Source organism: Lytechinus pictus, chromosome 2 (assembly GCF_037042905.1).
Source record: "Lytechinus pictus isolate F3 Inbred chromosome 2, Lp3.0, whole genome shotgun sequence".
NCBI lineage: Eukaryota > Metazoa > Echinodermata > Echinoidea > Temnopleuroida > Toxopneustidae > Lytechinus > Lytechinus pictus.
Window position 1 is genome coordinate 51,116,121 of NC_087246.1, and position 15,256 is coordinate 51,131,376.

Consider the following 15,256-nt stretch of genomic DNA (forward strand, 5'->3'; position numbering starts at 1 on the left):
TTGTTTTTTATTGTTTGAATTATACATATTTATTTAATTTTTTACAAATTTTACAATATGGACCAACTTGACTGAACCATATAGTATTAAACAATGCTAATTCCATTATGTTAAGGGAGGAATTATTGTTGTTTCACTTGACCTATGAGGAGAAAATAAGAATATTTCATATTTCATATAATAAAATACAAAAGAAATAGTGAGTGGATGATGTCATCAGTCTCCTCATTTGCATACCGACCAGGATGTGCATATAACTGTTTTGTGAAATTAAGCGAAAATAATACAAATAATTACATGATAAATTAATTCAATTTAAATAAAAGCATGAACAAAATTCAACATTGAATAAATAATATACATATTCAATAAGTGATTCAAATATAAATTAATATGCATGTCAAATTTAAATCAATATAATCAATATAATTAAATATAATTAAATCAATATAATCATATATGAGAAGAATGGAGGGGTCCACTGAAAAGCAAAGCTTGTAAAATGTGTACCCCTCAAAAAGTTAGGATAGAAAGAATATTGAAATATACATAAAGGAGTACATGAAGATAACGAAAGGGGCAAAAAAAATCTTGTATAACGGGATTGTGAAATTCAGAGACAAAAGACAATTCAATTCAATTCAATTCAATTCAATTTATTTTCATTCTTCAACATAATACAAATAATTACATGATAAATCAATTCAATTCAAATAAAAGCATGAACAAAATTCAACATTGAATAAATAATATACATATTCAATGATTCAAATATATTTAAATCAATATAATCAATATAATTAAATATAATTAAATCAATATAATACAATAACACGACACAACACAACACAGGTAATGAGGGTGGACAATAGTACGATGACAACTGCCTAGAATATAGAAAGAAAAATAGAGATAGGGAGAGGGATGCATGCTATTTTTATTTTACATCCGATTTTGATGAAATTTTCAGCGTTATGTTTGTTGGATTTTTCTCTTTATATTCAAATAAACTTTTTGTTGGGGTGGACTTGTCCTTTAATTACCTACATGCATGCACAAGTGTAAAACTGCAATATGCCCCAAACTTGCTACTGAATCAATAAAGGTAAAAGGTATATCACCTAGAGGCAGCGATCCTGGGGAGGGCGGGGGCACACTGCCCCCCCCCCCCTTGAAGCACTGAAAACATGTTCATGCAAGAAACTATGCCCCTCACGGACGTGTACTGTGCCCCCTTTCACCTGAGGAGGACCCGTTTAGGTGTTACTAAGTCTAAGTGCCCTTTCTCGTATATAGGCCTAATAGTGCCAATATTTACACACAAAAAAATGCCCTCTCGAATGTTTTCTGTGCCCCTTTCTCCCCACTTTCAACTTCGCTCCGCCGCCCCTGATATTATACCTCTTTAATTCCTCATATTACGTATGCTATTTTGTTATTTATAGACTCTTGAGTTATTGTTGTAGCTACTGTAGATGGTATAAGTTTAGTTTACTATATTTCATTGTAAAGCGCATTGTAATTATTGCAATTATTATGCGCTTAATAAATCTAACATTATCATCATTATTATATTTACATATTGTTTCGTTTCTAAAAGAGGGCACTGAGCCCGAGGTGACTACCACAAATAAATCTTGAAATAGTGATATACCTCATGATGTTTTCTCTCTGTAATGGTGTGAGGCCAAATGGAGGAGAGATGTATTTCACATATGTCCGAGTATTATACCCCTATACATGACGTCATCGTTAGGATAAGTTAGTTTTTACTTTCATAACATTAACCCCGCCTGGTGGATCGAGACTAGGCGGCTACCCTCTGATCGAGGTCAAAGGTCATTCACGTGTATATTATAGCGCTATATTATAGATAACGGAAATGTAATTTTACCATCCGGCTTTACCGGCACCAGCTGAGATGAGCGCCTACTTGGCCACATTTATCTGTTTATAAGGCAATTTCTGTTTGAAAACATCGATCGATATACACTATCAGTATCATGGCATCTACAAGGATACTTTTCTTCATGCTCATCTGGTTTGCCTTGCTGTACTTTGGAGGAATGTATCTTTTCACGAAAGGTTTTCTTTTAACTCGAATAGAGATTGCTGAAAAGAGCGAGAGCGTGTGTGGTAACTCCGCCAGAGCTCCAGGCGCGGGACATGGCAGTGGTCCGGGTGAAGCCGCTGCGGATTCGTGCACCCATGTTCGATTCAAAAGAGCTGTAGTATTGCTTATTGATGCTTTGAGATACGACTTTACACTGTTTAACACGAGCCTCCCATCATCAGAAGCTGCTCCTTTTCAAAATAAAATGCCAGTAATTCATGAAACGGTTACAAACTTTCCCGAACAGTCCATCTTGTTCAAGTCGCTAGCTGATCCTCCTACCACAACTTTACAGAGACTGAAAGGTATCACAACTGGTAGTCTTCCAACATTTGTAGATGCCGGACAAAATTTTGCTAGCTTTGAAATATCAGAGGACAACATCGTTGACCAACTTGTGCAAGCAGGAAAGAGAGTCACATTCATGGGTGACGATACATGGATGACGCTCTTCAACAAGAAATTTAATAAAGCATTTCCCTTTCCTTCTTTCAATGTTAAGGATTTGCACTCTGTGGATGAAGGAATTCTGACTAAACTGCTACCTGAAATTAGGAAGAAAGACTGGGATGTGGTGATCGCTCACTTCCTCGGCGTGGATCACTGTGGTCATTCTCTTGGTCCGTACCACCCTTCGATGGGGAAGAAATTGACCCAGATGAACTCTGTGATTAAGTAAGATTATTGTTTAAGGCACTTGGACTGGATCCATATTATCTAAAGTTTGACTCATTGCATTTTGATTCTTAGACTAAATAATGGTATTTTCACAGTAATCTTTACTTCTTTAGGTCTACTGAAATTTCTCAAAATTGTAAGTCTTTTAAATAATGTCAGGGTTGATAAAGATTTTCCAAATAGTTATTTCTGTATACATGTAGTCATTCCATAACAGCTTATTAAAGGGATGGTCCGGGCTGAAAGTATTTTTAGCTTAATAAATACAGTAGAATTCACTGAGCAAAATGCCGAAAATTTCATCAAAATCGGATTTTAACAAATTATAACAAAGTTATTGAATTTTAAAGTTTAGCAATAATTTGTGAAAACAGTCATCATGAATATTCATTAGGTGGGCTGATGATGTCACATCCCCACTTGTTGTTTTGTATTTTATTATATAAAATTAGGTTTACCGGTATTCAAATTTTTTCCTCCAAGAACTAGAAAAATTGGATTGACACATGATTTAGTGCATTAGATATTCATTGCTGCAACTTATTTTATTATAAGGGAGACATATTATTCACACAAGTATGAAATAATGAAAAAAATATGATATTATGTAATAACATAAGAAAACGGAAAGTGGAGATGTGACATCATCAGCCCACCTAATGAATATTCATGACGACTGTTTTCACAAAATATTGCTAAACTTTAAACTTCAATAACTTTATTATTTGTTATCCGATTTCGATGAAATTTTTGGCACTTTGCTCAGTGAATTCTACTCTATGTATTAAGATATAAATATTTTCAGCCCGGACCATCCCTTTAAATCAATCACACATGTTATGATGTTTCAATTACACAAAAATTACTCCAAATGTAACTGAAGATATATACATACATGTACTTTTGTTCTGGGGGAAAAACCCCAAAGAATTGGATGATTCTCCCATTTCCAACAATTGGTATATATTGTTGGATTGATTCAAATCCCTTATAAAAGAGAAATTTTTAGTGTAATTGTCAATACTTGTAGCCCTTAACTTACAATGTAAATTAAGACAATTGGTACTTTTGTCATAATACTCCACTCAGATGAGGTACAATTCTTGCAGACTGATCAATGAATTGAAGTGCCTGCCCCTTATTTAACACCCATGCTAAATTGCAGAGTATCAGAATCGTTTCTTATGTACAGAAAATGAAAGCCAATTATCAGGCCTTAAATTTCAATACTTTTGAGGCAAGGCCTTGTACCTTATATTATAGTCATATTACATATATAATCATTATCCCTAAAGACCTCGACCACAAGTTCCCTTTCCGTAAGTCCTCCACCAGCATTGGATGTTACCGTATTCAGTGCTGACAAGAGTGGTGATATTATTCTTTTAAGTTTAAGGTTTTGGAAGTAATGGTTACCGTTGTGAGGCCCTTTTTCTATCTGGCAAATTTCTGTGAATACAGTACATATATGAAAAAATGAAAACAAAAAAAAACCCTGACATAACCAAGGCCAATGGGAGGGATTGCAAGGTCAGTCAATGAGGCGCCCACTGCCATGGTCTCCAATGGCCAGGGATTGATGAAAGCCCTGCTTTATTATTACTGATAATCAAAAGTATTTTTGTCATTGTATTTGATAACAGATCTGTAATGCAGAGCTTGGAAGATGACACCATCTTGTTTGTTCTTGGTGATCACGGAATGACAAAATCAGGAGATCATGGGGGAGACACTCCAGAGGAACGCTCTTCTGCAATTTTCATGTACAGTCCAAGGAAGATCTTTGCTAAGAGGGATATCATGGCCAAGGTAGGTTGTCTTTCTGTGACTGCTTTTTGTATTCGTAATCGTAAGAAAAAAAAAAACCAGGTAGCTGTTTGAAAATGCAGTTAATGTAATCTTTAAGCTGAGTGCAACACAGTCTAACATTCATTTTCCTGATCTTTGTATTGAAACCATTTCCCTGAAAGCATTCTCCTGATTATCAACTTAAGGAAGAGTGGATCATCAGCCCCTTCTTCAGACATGAAATAAATAAATAAATACATACTGTACATGAATAACGTATATCAGGGAGTAGTTTTAGAATGCAATGCAAGGTGATTGTTCACTTTTAGGATGAGACATCAGATGTATAATGAGAAACTGTACCCAATTTCATTTCATTGTCAATTACTCAACGATACTGTAGCTCTACTAAAATTCAACCTTCACTGTCATGTGGTCTGTTTAACAGGTGGTCACTAATGTAGATTAAACTCTATTGGTTAAATTTATTTCTGTTTACAGAGGATACCTGATGTTGTCTCTCAGATTGACTTTGTACCAACCCTCTCCCTTCTGCTGGGTGTCTCGATCCCATTCTCAAATCTTGGAGCAATCATTTCTCCTCTTTTCTCAATTGGTCCACCATCAGTACAAACTACTAAAGCACCCAGCTCTCCAGACAATCAACAGTATATAAAACATAGATTATTTGCATCTAGAATCAATGCCAAACAGGTAGGTTGATCAAAAGATTCATATTGGAAGATTATCAGTTATGCATGCAGGCACCTTTAAGACCTCAACTAATACTCCTTTTGCTTGGAATAGCTCAAGGAGAACAGTAAAATTCATGGGGTATTGCAGATGCAAACATGTTCTCCAGGTGATGCTCTGAATAGATGACTTGTCAGTCTTGAAATATAATTATCTGTAAAACTTGAATGGAATCATATATTTAACTCTTGACATAGTAAAGGTGAATGCCACTTGTAACGATTTAAAAATGAGTTCGTACAGAATCCAGTAAAATGACCACCCAAGTGTATGTATGTATGAATTGAAAATATGCATTATATGTCAAAGGATTCTGGAAGAATCTTTCTCATGAATCAAGTGTTTACTGCAACTGATTTTACTTATCTTAAAACAGGACAAAATTATCAAAGAGACCTTTGAAAGTCATTTTCTTGCAACTCTGAAGTGGATGCTTTTTCTCTTCAAAATCCTAATTGCTGCAAAGAGATATTAGGAATGTCTTTGCTTAATATTCTTGCTTTTTTTCTAGATTCATCATTACATTACAACCTACAACAAAGTAGCTGGGGATTTCCCTGCGGAAGTTTATTCCCAGCTAGAAACTCTTTATCAGAAAACAGAAGATCAGATGGACCTCTTGGAAGCTCTCATGGCTGCAGAATCTATGTCGGCAGTCACAGAGGAGTCTCTACTTGACTTGGAAGAACACTTCCTGGAGTACATCCTCGGTGTCAGGGAGATGTGTCGTAGTGTATGGGCCAAGTTTGAGATGGTCTTTGTCTATCAAGGACTTGGTCTTATGATACTGACCATCATGATGGGTGTGTCGATCGTCACCTTGCAACATTATACTGAACCAGAAAAGATGGATGATCTTCTGCAGAGTCTGATCAAGCAGCTAGTCACCTGGACAGTGTGTGTTAGTGTTTCTGGCTTTCTGCTCTCACAGAGTACCATCTTGTCAACAGCCACTTGTCTGATCTTCATCCCAGGTTTCACATCGATTCTCATCATGATGCTTCAACTGTTTTTAGAAGTGTCCAATATCAGTGTGTCCAGGTTATTGGGGTCTTTAACATTTACATCTGTATTTAAAGCCTTATTAGTAATATCACCAATAGTTTTGCACAGTGCTTTCCTTACATCTAATAGTCATGTTATCAATGAGGGACGAGCAATAGTGTTCTTTGTACAATCAATATTAACATTTTACGTGTTAGTGTTTTCACTTCAAAACTACAAGTCATTTTATTCAGAAAAAGAACATGGATATATGAAGAGTAACTTCAGATTAAAAAAGTTTATATCAAGTCCAGCTATGCGTATGATCATGCTTGGACTGGCAGCGTTAGTGTGTGTAAGATGTAGTAGTTTGTTTGTCTCCTGCCGGGAAGAGCAGTATTGGTGCTCTCCCTCAGATTTCCTTCCACCATTATCTCTCATACCATCGGAACAGTCCAGTTTACGGAGCTACCGATTCTTACTTTCTATTGGCTCTGTTGCGGCTATTCCATCTGCCCTCATCTACCACCTGTCGCAGCAAGGTAACTTGAGTAACCTGTCAGGACAGGTGTACTCCATCCGCTATGCAATCCCTCTAGCCAGTGTCTGCATCTGTATGTTCTGGGGACAACAGGCACTTCCTGAGAAGCTGCGAGAACAGTCTCCAGAATGGCAACAGGTAGTATTTCCTCAGGTCGCATACGTTATGATCGCAGTAGCTGTCATCCTGCAGTGGGGATTTCCTCTAAACCTTCTCCTTGTGAGGAGACCATCCAAATCTACACAAGGAATCCTTTCCCAGAGTGATGTCTCAGTGCACTCAGATGAAGATACAGTTTCTGAATTCGGTGATACTGCTAATAAAGGAGTCTCAGAACGTTCTAAATCTTCAAGGACTGCTGAAGACTCTGACACTGAGGAGCAACCCCCATTGGTGTATGGACTTGGAACAGTCTTCAGTGCCACGTATTTGCATATTCTTGTCTCAATGGTTCTCCTTTTATCTCTCCTGAATGCGGATGGCATAGCCAGCTCTATACTCCTTATGGTGGTTGAGATGGTTCTTTTCTTGGAGATTTATGCTGCTACAAGGAGAAAGCAATTGACTGCACTAAGAGCAATGCCAGAATTGTATAAAATGGGTGAGTAAATCTCATGCACATTTAAATGATAGAGTTTTGTTCAGTCCTTCATATTGAAACAAATATAAAACAAGGAACTCTGGTGCCTTTATCATTAGTTTGCCCCGAATAGAGAAACAAACAATGAATTATATTATGTACTGTTATACAAATGCAGATAAATTTACATATAGAGAACAAACAGTTTAGTTTTGTTTTGGGGCTCAGATAAGATTGACATTTGCTTTTTGACTTGGTGTAGCTGATCCACTTTGGTTTATTTTAACTACAAATGTGTCTCAGGTAAAGTTCAAAATGTGGTTTGCTGTGTTATAGATGAAGTGTGAACACCAAACAGACATTTTAATATGCACATAATTCAGAAAGTAATTAATGAAAAAAATACATACTAACATGTGGATAAATATTTCTTGCAAATCAACACAAAGTTGAGTTAATTTATAATGAAAACTACTATTTGAAGTATAGTTGATTCCAGTTTTCATTTTCAATCTTCCTATATTTTCCCAATTTGACTAGGATTCTATGTAGTCCCATGGTATGTTATAGGTGTCTGGTCCCTCATTGCATCACAATACTTCTTTGCTACTGGACACCAAGCTACATTCACCGCTATCAAGTTTGAATCAGCTTACGTCGGATTTAACAGTGACTTTCCTCGCTACCTCTACTTCATTCCAGCTACATTAGTCAGTCTCAATACATTTGGCTCACAGGTATGATTAATGTTCTACTCCTTTAAACAAATCCCCTAGAATATAAATTACACTGAATGTTGAATTGTAGGAAGGCAGAAAGAACTATTATTTAATCCAAACTTCATTTGGTCCTTACTTGGGCCTCTTTCCAGTGTTGTTGATTGAATTCATTCTTTGTTCCAGTTGAATAAATATCTAAGATTGATTTAAATAAAATCTTATGATTTGCATAAGAGTACCTTTAATATCCCAGAAATGCCTAAATGTGTGTCAGATCCCCCCCCCCCCCCCCCCCCCCCCCCCGCTCCTGGAAAAAAAATCCACAATGATGAGGAAAAATTGTGTAAATGCATAAAGCCAACTGCAGTTTACCAATAATTTTATTGGAAATTGTAGAGGAAAAGAAAGAAACAAAGAATCTTAAGTTAACTAGAACCGTGCTCAAGATCAAGCCCATAACCTTTCCATGCCAAGTTGGATTGGTTTAAATTTATTGTGGCATGTGTTCAAATGATCTGATCTGAAAATTCTATATATGTATGTTTCTTGTGAAAGATTTTCTTTGCTGCCATGCTTCCTCTGATTCTCATATGGCCGTTCACACGTGGTCTCTGGGTGACAGGGAATAAAGTCGTCACTGAGGATGAACAACAGGGAGAGCTCAATCTTCATACTAACTCAGATCAAGCTATGAGGGCGCTGTTTCAGATATCTACCATGTTCCTGATCTTCCAGGCTTGTGATGTGAGTATTCCCCCTTCCCCAGTAAGACATAATTGTACCTAACTTGATTGAACTCACTGAAGAATTATTTGACAGATCAACTTTAAATTTGGTCCTAGTACTCATATAGAAATGTAAATGATCTGAGTAGTTAGGGAGGCATCAAAGGTCACAGGTCATTATTTATGTAACAGAAATATCTCATTCTCACATAAATTTAAAGAACTATTTGAGTGTTCAACTTCAAACTTGGTTCATGTATTTATGGGAGTGCCAATGATCTTAGCTTTTTTTTTTTGGGGGGGGGGGATCATGAGGTCAGTGTACGCATTACTTAGAATATATTATTCTCGCAATTACTGAAGTACTGTTTAATCGATCAACTCAAGTTTGAATAATAGAGGCCATTGTATACATTAAAAATATCCCTTTCTAACTTTGATTGATTGAGGTATCAATTTCAAACTACTCAAAACAGCAGTGTCGTCCTGGAGTCTGGACAAACAACATATTTGCAATTTTTCTTTTTAGGACGATATGCTGTCCCGGTTGCGTGTTTTTTTTTTCCGTACCGCTAACGCGTCATATTCTCTAATTTAATGCCAAAGTGCGACTTGAGCAGAGGCCGTTATCTGTCTACAAATGCCTCAGCTATCTCCATCTCGCGTGTGTGCTATACAAAAGTACCTTAGCTAGCTACATGTAGGCCTATCTTCGAGTTCAACTACGTCATAGATACATTCCTCTCTATTCCTGAGTTGATATTGAAATTAGTATAACACTGCCCTTAAAGGGGAAGTTCAGTATATGGGGTAGAGGGTGCTTCAGGTTGATAACTACTTCGGGAGGGAGGATGAAAACTACCATGGGTATTGAAGCAGAACTATCATCTATTAAGAAATATGCCTTTGGTTTGAAGAAAATCTGTTCAGAAATGGCTGGAATATGAAGAAAAAACTACTGTAATTAACAGTTGGGTATACCCGACAATAATTACAATATGAAAATAACCATTATTTACATGCTATGCGCTGATTGGCCTATTTTGGGGTAATGCATATGTTTGAATTATGTTAATTTGTCATTAGCGATCAAGAACTTATGGACTAGCTATCATCCTTATTTTGGGAGAATTTTTTTTAACCGATTATAATTATAATCGATTGTTAATTAATTTAATCAAATTCATCTCTAATAGCGTAAAGAAGCAATCTATTTTTTTATGGTTTCTGAAATTGCTAAATAATATTCCACTCCATAAAAATGCAATGTTAGCATGATGGTTGAAAAATCAAAACCACTATGATCTACCCCTTTAAATTATGAGATCTGAGACAATACATAGAGCAGATTATTTACTATGGGTAGTTTAGTTTTTGTTTCTAAGTATATATATAGAATAAATCTGCACGAATTTGGAGATTGGGAAGGGCTTTTTGCAAACTACCACTACAATACACCCCAATTTATCCTCATTATCAGGTCCTTCGGAGAGGACCTTAAGCCGTCGGTCCCCTGGTTGCTTGCCACAGACATTCGTGCTTTCTTAGCAGTCAGGTAAAAACCTCGATATAAATATAATTATTATACATGTGTACTCGTGTCAATATAATGACTGCAATCACTAACAAGTGGAATGCCTCTGGCGGTCTCACCTGCATCACGCGATTCAATATAGCAGCAGTGCTGACTTTGAAAACTACTATAAAATAATTATTCACAAAAAACACCATTCATATAATGATACAATACTACGTTCATTGACATTTGACATTGATCATGTGACCTAAAACTTGTCAGTGATAAGATGGTAATTCAACAAATACCCCCAACATGGCCAAAGTTCATTGACCTTTGACGTTGGTCATGTGACCTGAAATTCGCACAGGATTTTCAGTGATACTTGATTACTCTTATGTCCAAGTTTTATGAACTAGACCAATAAATTTTCAAAGTTATGATGGTAATTCAACAAATACCCCAAACTTGGCCAAAGTTCATTGACCTTTGACCTTGATCATGTGACCTGAAACTCGCACAGGATGTTCAGTGATACTTGATTACTCTTATGTCCAAGTTTCATGAATCAGATCCATAAACTTTCGAAGTTATGATGGTAATTCAACGCCTACCCCCAATTTGGCCAAAGTTCGTTGACCTTACATGACCTTTGACCTTGGTCATGTGACGTGAAACTCAAGCAGGATGTTCAGTAATACTTGATTAACCTTATGATTGATCAAGTTTCATAAACTAGGTCCATATATTTTCTAAGTTATGATGACATTTCAAAAACTTAACCTTAGGTTAAGATTTTTTTGATTGAGGCAAAGTCCACGCGCATGCGTATTGCACAATTCTACTTCCGTGGTATTGCACTTTTTTGCGTACCGAAAGCAATAATGGCCTCTGCTCAAGACGCTCTGCTGCATGAAATTAGAGAATCTGACGCGTTAGCGGTACGGTAAAAAAACACGCGTCCCGGTTCACCAGTTTTCAATAAAGACCTCTAATCTGACACAATTGCAATTTTTTGTCAGCTGAGAATCTTAGGATGATCTGCTATCCTGTTTCACCATATTGGACAATGACCTCTTATCTTTTCATTGTGATTTGATGGGCATTTTCAATAAATTCTCAATGTTCCAGAAAGAGTTTGTGTAGTAGTTGCAATAAACTCGCTATTGAATGGACAGAAAACTTTAACCATATTGAGTATTTCCTGTACAACCTAATGGATTACAGAATTCGATAGTCAACAGGTTGATCTGTAATAAAGCCCACCCACAATTTTTTGTTCTATATACACAGGTTTCCAGACATACATAATTATACTCACAATACTTACACTCTTGGCATTTCATTTCTCATTTCTCATTTTTGTTGCACCTAGCTTGTAGGTACAATGGTGGCAGCAGCCGTCCTTCGTCGTCATCTGATGGCTTGGAATGTCTTTGCTCCAAGGTTTATCTTCCAGGGCGTGGCCTTTGGTGTAACCGTTCCATCCGTTCTCATCACATTCCTCTTCTTCGCCTACATGCAGCGGTGTCTGGCCACATGGATCAGCAGAATCCAGTCTTGAATGATGCCAAAGCCCCCTTTTCTAAATTTGTTCTCAAGCATTTCACTAGCTCTTAATTGCAGCGCAGTAGAATATATGCACATAGTTTCTGCGCTATATAAATCAGTATAGATTAAAGAGACAGAGTTATCTACCTTTGTTCTGTTGTGCATGAACTACATCTATCTTTTAAAATAACTAGATCCAATATATTGCTATACACACGCGTGGCCAAATTATTTCCAAACACCCCTAAACAAGTTTTTCTCTGTGTGCAAAATAACCCCCTAAACAAGTGTTTCGCAGGCTTTATTGACACATTTTGGCCCCTAAACAAGTTGTCGCCAGAATATGACCCCGGGAAAAAAGCTTAGGGAAAAAAAACATACCCTAAACACGTTTGGCTAGTCTTAAAAAAAGCTTTGGAAAAAAACATACCCTAAATACGTTTGATCCTGCGATTGACCATTGACCAGTCTTTCAAAACTACCCCCTTTTTTTTTAAATTGGAGTTTTTGATACCCTTAATGAGTAAACGCGCGGCCCTCGTCCAAAACTGAAAAAACACCCCTTTCAACACGTTTTTGTTGGTCACGCGCAATATATATTTGACTGCCCCCCCCCCCCCCCCGGGACCATGCTGTGATCATGATTATTGTATTGATGAACATGAATTGAATGATCGTCATGTTCATAATGATATTGCTCTTGGTGCTATTGGTGATGTTGATCATCGTTATACTACAACATAGGGTCATTCCATCTGGATTCACCCAGTGGTTGCACCCGACCGTCTCAGAATTTGTTGTAATTTGGTACATATAAAATTCACCATGGCCCAGGTACAAAACAAAAAAATAAGTCCAATTGGTCCGTCGGTTCTCGCACTACGGCCCGCCCTTTTCTCCTTGTTTTGACAAAAATGGGCGTGACCTTCAACTTTCAATGGCCACTGCGTCGTAATGTGTCGACCAATTTTCATGAAACAGGTACCATTTATTAGGAAATTCAGAGAGGAATCCAAAACATGCATCAAATAATGTATTGGAGCGATTTATAAGGTCATGACCTTTGACCTTTACTTTGACCTTGAGTTTGACCCCCGGACAAATAATTTTTTAACTTGATTTTCGTGTATGTTAATAATTTGTATGATATTGACAAAATATGTTAAAACCAATGATGATATTTTATGTCTTCACCTTTTAAAACTCTTCCAAAGATACCATGAAATTTCACTCTAGTCCCACATACTAATATTCATGTTAGTAAAAGTGTTTACCAGTTACATGATTTCTTCCAATCTTAACTTACAGTATGCATGCACATGAAAAGAAATTAAGCTCATCAGTTCACAAATGAAACATTAAACATTTATGCTCATGAATAGGTATCTGTTTAGGCATTTTGATGTTCAGCAATATATATCATATATATATATATATTCTTGTTAGTAAAGTGTTTACTTTTATCATCAAATTGTTGAGTATATGCCTATTTACTAACAAGAATATATATATATATATGTACATATATGACATATATTGCTGAACATCAAATTGCCTAAACAGATACCTATTCATGAGCATAAATGTTTAATGTTTCATTTGTGAACTGATGAGCTTAATTTCTTTTCATGTGCATGCATACTGTAACTTAAGATTGGAAGAAATCATGTAAATGGTTAACACTTTACTAACATGAATATCAGTATGTAGGACTAGAGTGAAATTTTATGGTATCTTTGGAAGAGTTTTAAAAGGTGAAGAAATAAAATATCATCATTGATTTTAACATATTTTGTCAATATCATACTAATAATTAACATACATGAAAATCAAGTTAAAAAATTATTTGTCCGGGGGTCAAACTCAAGGTCAAAGTAAAGGTCAAAGGTCACGACCTTATAAATTGCTCCAAAACATTATTTGATGCATGTTTTGGATTCCCCTCTGAATTTCCTAATAAATGGTACCTGTTTCATGAAAATTGGTCAACACGTTACGACGCAGTGGCCATTGAAAGTTGAGCGTCACGCCCATTTTTGTCAAAACAAGGAGAAAAGGGCGGGCCGTAGCGCGAGAACCGACGGACCAATTGGACTAATTTTTTTTGTTTTGTGCGTGGGCCATGGTGAATTTTATGTGTACCAATTTACAACGAATTCCGAGAGGGTCGGGTGCAAAATTGCACATTCATTGGGTGAATTGGCATGGAATGACCCCATAATAGATGTTAGAGATCAGAATCATTTTGATCATTGATATCATGATTATGATCACTTTCAATTCACCCATTTCTTAATATTTTGTTTCATATTCAGATCATTATGTATTACATTATTGCATTGGAGATGATCATGATGATATGAATTGATCACCTAATTGTTCAGGACAAATTAATCTTGCAGTGTTCACAATTATATTTTTCCAAGTAACATGATTTGATGGAAGTATGAGACAGATTACTTAAGACAAAATATCGCTACCATGAAAAGGGGATATCACTTTTCTCTAGTAAAAGAGTGATATTGGACAGTAATCAGAAATTTATCTTTTAAAACTTGCCATTAGAACTGATGATTTCAATCATAAAGAGGATATGTACCTGCCTACTTGGTATGTATTACATTGTCGTAATGCATGTTCAGTTTTAAACATTAAAAAGAAATGATTTATTCTTTTATTAGCCATGATGATTGGATAACAAAATATATTTTTGTTTGTAATATTTGTGGTTGTTTTTGTCATTGAAATAGAAAGAGGTGTGTGACAGAAAATTGTAGTTATTGTGGTTGTAGTTGTAGAAAAATAGCCTTATGACCTCCCAGAAAAAAAAAGTTGTTTGGAATCAACAATTTGAAAATCAAACAAGAATGAAAAAAAGAGGAAAATTTCATCAAAATTCAAATGAGAGAGTTATTTTAAAGTTTCACTTATTTTTCACAAAACATTTCCACGAAATGATAATAAATAATAGTTGAGATTTATATAGTGCATACTTATTTTTCACAAATAATGATAAATAATAATTAAGAATTGAATAGGGCTTTACAACAACACTGATATGCAAATGAGAGACTCTATATCACTACATCTATTTCTTTTGTTTTTTATTGTTTAAATTGAACAATGTTTCAATTTTTCAGATTTGACAGTTAGAACCATCTTGATTTACCCATGAAATTTTGTAACAATGTATTCCACATTTTCAGGGAGGATTAACACTTTGTTTCACATGGCAATGAGGAGGATATTAAAATAACTTGTTTTTCATCTATGTATAAAGTGATTTTTTTTAACTTCTTATTTTCTTA

General features: G+C 35.8%; 1 protein-coding gene across 1 annotated transcript; it reads left to right on the forward strand.

Moving 5' to 3' along the window:
- The first annotated feature begins 1,878 nt into the window (after positions 1–1,878).
- On the forward strand, positions 1,879–13,153 carry LOC129254044 (GPI ethanolamine phosphate transferase 3-like). Its single transcript, XM_054892496.2, has 7 exons — positions 1,879–2,788; positions 4,435–4,600; positions 5,081–5,293; positions 5,844–7,458; positions 7,978–8,174; positions 8,712–8,900; positions 11,773–13,153. Exons 1-7 carry the CDS (start codon positions 2,004–2,006, stop codon positions 11,959–11,961), a joined length of 3,354 nt encoding a protein of 1,117 aa, XP_054748471.2. The 5' UTR covers positions 1,879–2,003; the 3' UTR covers positions 11,962–13,153.
- Positions 13,154–15,256: the final 2,103 nt, after the last annotated feature.